Genomic DNA, 6000 nt, shown 5'->3' with positions numbered 1-6000 from the left:
AATGTAAAGGGCACCCATATATTCCTCCGTTTCTTCCCTTGAACCACATGAAAGTAGAGCATAACAGCTGTGAATTCATGAAACCGATTCGGGGGAGCTGTCCAGCAAGTAGGTTCTGAAAAGTCCTTCATCATTTTCGATCTGGAGAACTAAGCGCTCGGTCGCGCGCCGCTGCACTGCGCGTGCTGCTGCTCTTTACATCGCTTACGGGGAAGAGGCTCCACACATCATTAAGACATTAGCTAAGTCTTTATGTTCATGAAGACTGTCCCGACCATGCTTGACAGGAACCTATTGTAATCAAATATGGAATTTCTTAAATGTTTCTCTTTTTATGCAATTTATTCACCTTTTTGTGAATTATTATAGTTACAGTTATCATTTTCTTCCACAACACTGTAGAAACATATGGAAACATAAGGAAAACAAAGACCAGACCTGACCTGTTTGATGGAAATCATTTGAAAATATAGGTCTACCCTTTCCCCAATTTTGGATTAAAAAAGACAAAACCTACGAAGTTGGCAACTAAATCAAATTCACGTAGGCCATATTTCATTGGCAGTAATTACGCTTTGTCTGTGAAACGATTGCAGGGGGAATTAATGTGTCCTGTAAAATAAATAAAAAACACGTACAATTGTTTGAAGAATTATTGCTCCGGTTATCACTCGAAAATCACATGGAAATGGAGCGGAAACGAGCTGCGATCATTCTTGAATAACCAACGGAGACACAAGCGGCAAGCGGAAGCAGCCAGCATGTAAAAGAATGCAAAGGGGGCGGAGTTCGCAGCTCCCTCACGGCTCATTGCGAGAGGAGATCGCTTTCTGTGCAGAAGACGCTCAAGTACTTGGCGCGAGAGCAGGCTACGACCTCGCCCCCATGTCTTGAATTACTGTCCTTTTGCAGGTTCCTATCAAAAGAGCCCTGAGTTTCTGATTGACAGTTCTAAATGATCTCTGCTTCCTGTGAGCACTTTTTGTGAGGTCCAGTCGTACAACTTAACACTTTGCCTTTGCCGGTTTTTTCTTCGCACGCTCGTCTTGGGGCTCTTTGGATCAGCTTGGGAGACACACGCGGAGCCAGGCTGTGCGAATCAGGGGGTTGCCCCGACTCTCGGGCGCTCATGGAGGGAGACGTTATGGACAAACTGGAGGACATGGCTTCAGTCTGCGAGTTCGACCCAGTTTCGGGCAGCATCCCTGCCACGAAAGTGGAGATCACCGTGTCTTGCAGGCAAGTCTGATGTGGTCATTCCGGTAGTCAAACAACGATGTCTTCTCCAAATCTTTTGATATAGGAACAGTGGTTACTTCAGATCATGGCCACAACTGCAACACAGTTTCGCGAAGGAAGTTTATCTCCACTGCGTTTTTCTGTGATTTGTACGTTAATAGTTGTGTATTGTACGTATTCGCGTCAACTGTAGCATACTGCAAGTGCAAGAATGGGGTTTTCCGTGTAAACACAACCTGTATACCCAATGCGCGGTTGTGTGTTGGCAACATTGCTGTAAAATTTCTGAAAACCACTTTTTATTGACTTTTGTTTGAAATTGAAATTATGAGTTAAAAGTTACCCTCACATTAAATAGAGTGCACGTGTAATGCTTTGATTGAGAAACAGATTGTGAAGTTCAACACAAACCGAACATGCGTGGAGACACAACGCGTGCAGTCTGATCTTCATTTATTTATTTATTATTTTTTTACTGTGCTACATTTGTTTAAGTACACAAATAAGCAGTTATATTATGTTTCGTTTTAAGTGCAGTGGTATGGCTTTGGGAGGGACAATATCTCCGACAGTTTCACTTGCCTCCTCAATGTATATTCGAAAAACCGTCGGTTTTAATAGTCCTCTCATTAGTTTACAAGCGACATTAGGCGACGTTTTATGGAATGCACGTGGAGCAAGTTGAAACCGTCATTATTCAGTAAAATGCTGTTGATTATAATGGTTCTTGCGTTCTTAGGTATTCTTGTGCTGTATTAATGAAGTCGATCAGTGGGTAGTATTCTACACGCGAGTCAGACGCTGTGTGCACACCTAAGCGAGTAGTGAGCTGGCCTCGCCTATCCCTTGCCACTTTTAACAGTTCGGAAAACGTGTGTGTCGGTGTGGTTTGTGTGCATTAATGTAATTCCGACTATTGCTGCTCAAGATCGAAGTGTCTAATAGTCAGAACGTATTTCCTTTCTGCTATTGCGCAGGTGTAGTCTCCACCATAATGACACGTTTGATAGACGCACGGACCATTTTCGTCACTGGATATCTTAAAGCAAGTCTACAGAGCAGGGAGCCGGGCAATACTCGACGTACGAGTGCGCTCCTTAGTACCCCGCACGGGCGAACTTTCGTGTTGGTTTTCTTTCCAAAGGACCCCACATGGATTTTGCTGGGCTGGATGTGTGACGTTTTTATTCATCAGTTATTCAGTTATAATTGATTTATCAGACACACATATTATTAGAAGTGCTCTATGCAACGTAAAATATCCGACGTAACGGACTTGTTTATTCAGTCGTTGCGTTTATTCCTCCCCTTTTTAAATTAATAGAATAGATTGATAATCCGTATTTTTTCCAGCAGCTGTCAATATGATCTCGAACCAATTGAGCTTAACCAACCAAACTCCGCCTGCCCTTTTTTCACGAAAGACGAAAGCCGAGCCAGTTCCTTTTTGTGTTTATTTTCTCATCATTAGTGTGGCTTTGGTCGTCTTGAAATTGATGAATGAACAAAGAGGTAAGACAGATTCAAAACGCCATTATCGGTGTGCCACGTGCACATTGGTCTGACATTTTTAGTTATTGAAATGACCACAGAGGAATTGCACTGTGAGGACTTTTGTTTCTCTGGTATTTTGGAATTAATCCACCTAGGTGCAAAGGCTAGCATACACTGCAATGACTTCCCCTCACCCTCAAACATAAATTGGCAGGCATGGTATTGATCTTCAACACAACAGTCTTAAAGGAATCCATTAATTTTGCCTTCTTTAAAAGACCTTATTTCAGGGAGAGACCAGATATCTCACCCCCCCCCCCCCCTTTTTTTTTAAAAATGTATTTTTATTTTTATGTTCAAGCAAAGGAAATGCATTTGGTCATGAAGAAAATAATATAAATTAGATGCCAGATTACATTTCTTCAGTGAAAGAAAAACATGAAATGATAATTAATCTGTGACATTATTCCAAAAGTGGAAGAGATAGATCCCGAGTATAGACTGAATGACCCTCTGGATGGTTCTCTTGGATAAGTGCTTCTGAATGAGAAAAAGGGGTGATTAGCTCAGAATGGGCAGCATTGTCCCCACCCTTTAGAAAACAGAACTTATAATGTTCTTTAAGGACGGTTAGAAATGGCTGCAGATTGCCCTTGTTTGTGGTCTTATCCCTGTGTGCTGTCTGAAGCAACTTGTGCTGTAGGGCTGCCCCCTGCTGTGTAAGGCTGCTTCATGCTGCATGGCTGCTTCATTCTGTATGGCTGATTGCTGCTGTAGGGTTGCTTCCTACTGTATGGCTGCTTCATTCTGTATGGCTGATTCCTGCTGTAGGGCTGCTTCATTCTGCATGGCTGATTCATGCTCTATGGCTGCTTCGTTCTGTACAGCTGATTCGTTCCGTACGGCTGATTCCTGCTGTAGGGCTGCTTCCTGCTGTGTAAGGCTGCTTCCTGCTGTGTACAGCTGCTTCATTCTATAAGGCTGATTCTGCTGTACGGCTGCTTCATTCTGTAAGGCTGATTCTGCTGTTGGGCTGCTTCTGCTGTATGGCTGATTCTCGCTGTACAGCTGCTTCCTACTGTGTAAGGCTGCTTCATTCTGTAGGGCTTATTCTGCTGTACAGCTGCTTCCTGCTGTATGGCTAATTCCTGCTGTAGGGCTGCTTCCTGCTGTATGCCTGCTTCCTGCTATTGGGCTTATTCCTGCTGTAAGGCTGCTTCCTGTTGTAGGGCTGCTTCCCGCTGTGTAAACCTGATTTGTTCTGTATGGCTGATTCTTGCTGTATAGCTGCTTCCTGCAGGTGGGCTGCTTCTGTTGTACAGCTGATTCTTCTGTACAGCTGCTTCCTGCTGTAGGGCTGCTTTCTGCTGTGTAAGGCTGATTTGTTCTGTATGGCTGCTTCCTGCTGTAAGGTTGCTTCTGCTGTACAGTTGCTTCCTGCTGTGTAAGGCTGATTTGTTCTGTATGGCTGCTTCCTGCTGTACGGCTGCTTCTGCTGTACAGTTGCTTCCTGCTGTACGGCTGCTTCCTGCTGTAGAGCTGATTCCTGCTATAGGGCTGATTCCTGCTGTACAGCTGCTTTTGCTGTAGGGCTGATTCCTGCTTTGTGCTGTATAGCTGCTTCCTCCTTTGTGCTGTATAGCTGCTTCCTGCTGTAGGGCTGATTCCTGCTTTGTGCTGTATAGCTGCTTCCTCCTTTGTGCTGTATAGCTGCTTCCTGCTGTAGGGCTGATTCCTGCTTTGTGCTGTATAGCTGCTTCCTGCTGTATGGCTGCTTTCTGCTGTAGGGCTGATTCCTGCTTTGTGCTGTACAGCTGCTTCCTGCTGTATGGCTGCTTCCTGCTGTAGGGCTGCTGCTGCTGAGATTCATTAGAGGCTGTGTGAGGGGCATTCTTCCTTCGGTATCAGTGACATGGTTACCAGCACTGTTACTGAAGGGGGTCATGTGTTACGTTTCAGTTTTGTGTATGTGTGTGTGGTTGTGCCAGTGTGTGTGTCTGCGGTTGCAGTTGTGCCTGTGTGTGTGTGTGTGTGTGTGTGTGAGAGAGAGAGCTTCAAAACAGCCTTGTTTGATGAGCCATGTCATTTACTGCAGGAGGTTGGGTCTTTCATCATGTTGTTTGTAGATCATAATTTTCCTGGCGCTGCTGTCAATAGACCTCTCCTTTCAGGGCTGGCTGGCTGAATACTGTGTGTGATATCATGCCTTTCTTTGTGTCTGTAGCTTTTATTTTCCTACTCTCCCCACACTACTAGCTGTGGCCTACCAGTCATAAAAACAGGCAAAAAAAATCTGTTCTTCCTGCGCTATGTGATTATATTGGACTTCAGACATATTCACCAGGCTGTTTTGCATCTTCAGATAGCCAATGTGTTCCTTCTGTCTTCTAAGCTTACTAACTGCAGGAGATTTTGGTTGATATAGACAGTTTATGGTGCTCTATTATAATACAGGACATCCATTTCCAGAGTGTTGTTCTTGGTCACAGTACTGTCAAATATTTGGCTTCAGACAGTCAGACAGCATGCAGCATTAAGACTTACAGAGCTGAGTGACCGAAGAATCCGTGTGCATATAATACACATACCCATTGAGAGAACCTTCTCCGTTCCTTTCTCTGTCAGTAGTAGGATGTATCCGAATCCGAATACTGTTTTCGGGAAAGCAAGAATAATGCGATGGAAACGGATATTTCTTCTACCTGAAGTTGCTCGTTATTATTCGGATTCAGGGAAAAAAAAAGAGGTCAGTTCCATGTCGAGTTCTCATAGCCTCTATCAAACGTTACACGCGCAGAGAGAGAGAGAGAGAGAGAGATTACACAAAAAGGACCATGATGAATTGTCAATTCAAAATGGAGACATTTGGCAAAACCACTTTGAAAATTTATACCAGAAAAAGACACTAAGCCCAGACCAAAAGCGAATATGTAAAGAATTGGAAAAGCTTGAACAGACTATAAAAGATTACCAAAACCCTTTAGAGTCCCCAATAACTGAAAAAGAGCTATTCGAAAAACTGAAGGACCTACAACCCTGAAAAGCCCACGGTGCAGATGGCATCCTAAACGAGATGCTAAAACACACCGACCATAAATTGAAATTGGAGAAGATAATCCTAACACCACTAATAATAGTCAGTCCCAGGACATCCTCCTAGCTCAGATAATTCGACCAAACACATTTATAATGAAACAAAAAGAAAAATATTTGATCTATTGGAAAGAAATGACAAAAACTCAAAATAAACTTAATTGCTATTTGGCC

At 43.5% G+C, this 6000-nt stretch overlaps 1 protein-coding gene across 1 annotated transcript in view; it reads left to right on the top strand.

Moving 5' to 3' along the window:
* The first annotated feature begins 763 nt into the window (after nucleotides 1-763).
* LOC135235089 (copine-5-like) overlaps nucleotides 764-6000 on the top strand; it is a 225068-nt gene continuing 219831 nt past the window's right edge. The window contains exons 1-2 of the mRNA XM_064300284.1: nucleotides 764-912; nucleotides 1066-1239. Coding sequence (XP_064156354.1) covers nucleotides 1130-1239 — 110 coding nt within the window. The 5' untranslated portion in view covers nucleotides 764-912; nucleotides 1066-1129. The remainder of the gene's footprint in view (nucleotides 913-1065; nucleotides 1240-6000) is intronic.

Source organism: Anguilla rostrata, chromosome 11 (genome assembly GCF_018555375.3).
Source record: "Anguilla rostrata isolate EN2019 chromosome 11, ASM1855537v3, whole genome shotgun sequence".
Lineage (NCBI taxonomy): Eukaryota > Metazoa > Chordata > Actinopteri > Anguilliformes > Anguillidae > Anguilla > Anguilla rostrata.
Note: the sequence above shows the minus strand (reverse complement) of the source record. Positions and strands in the feature narration are given on the sequence as shown.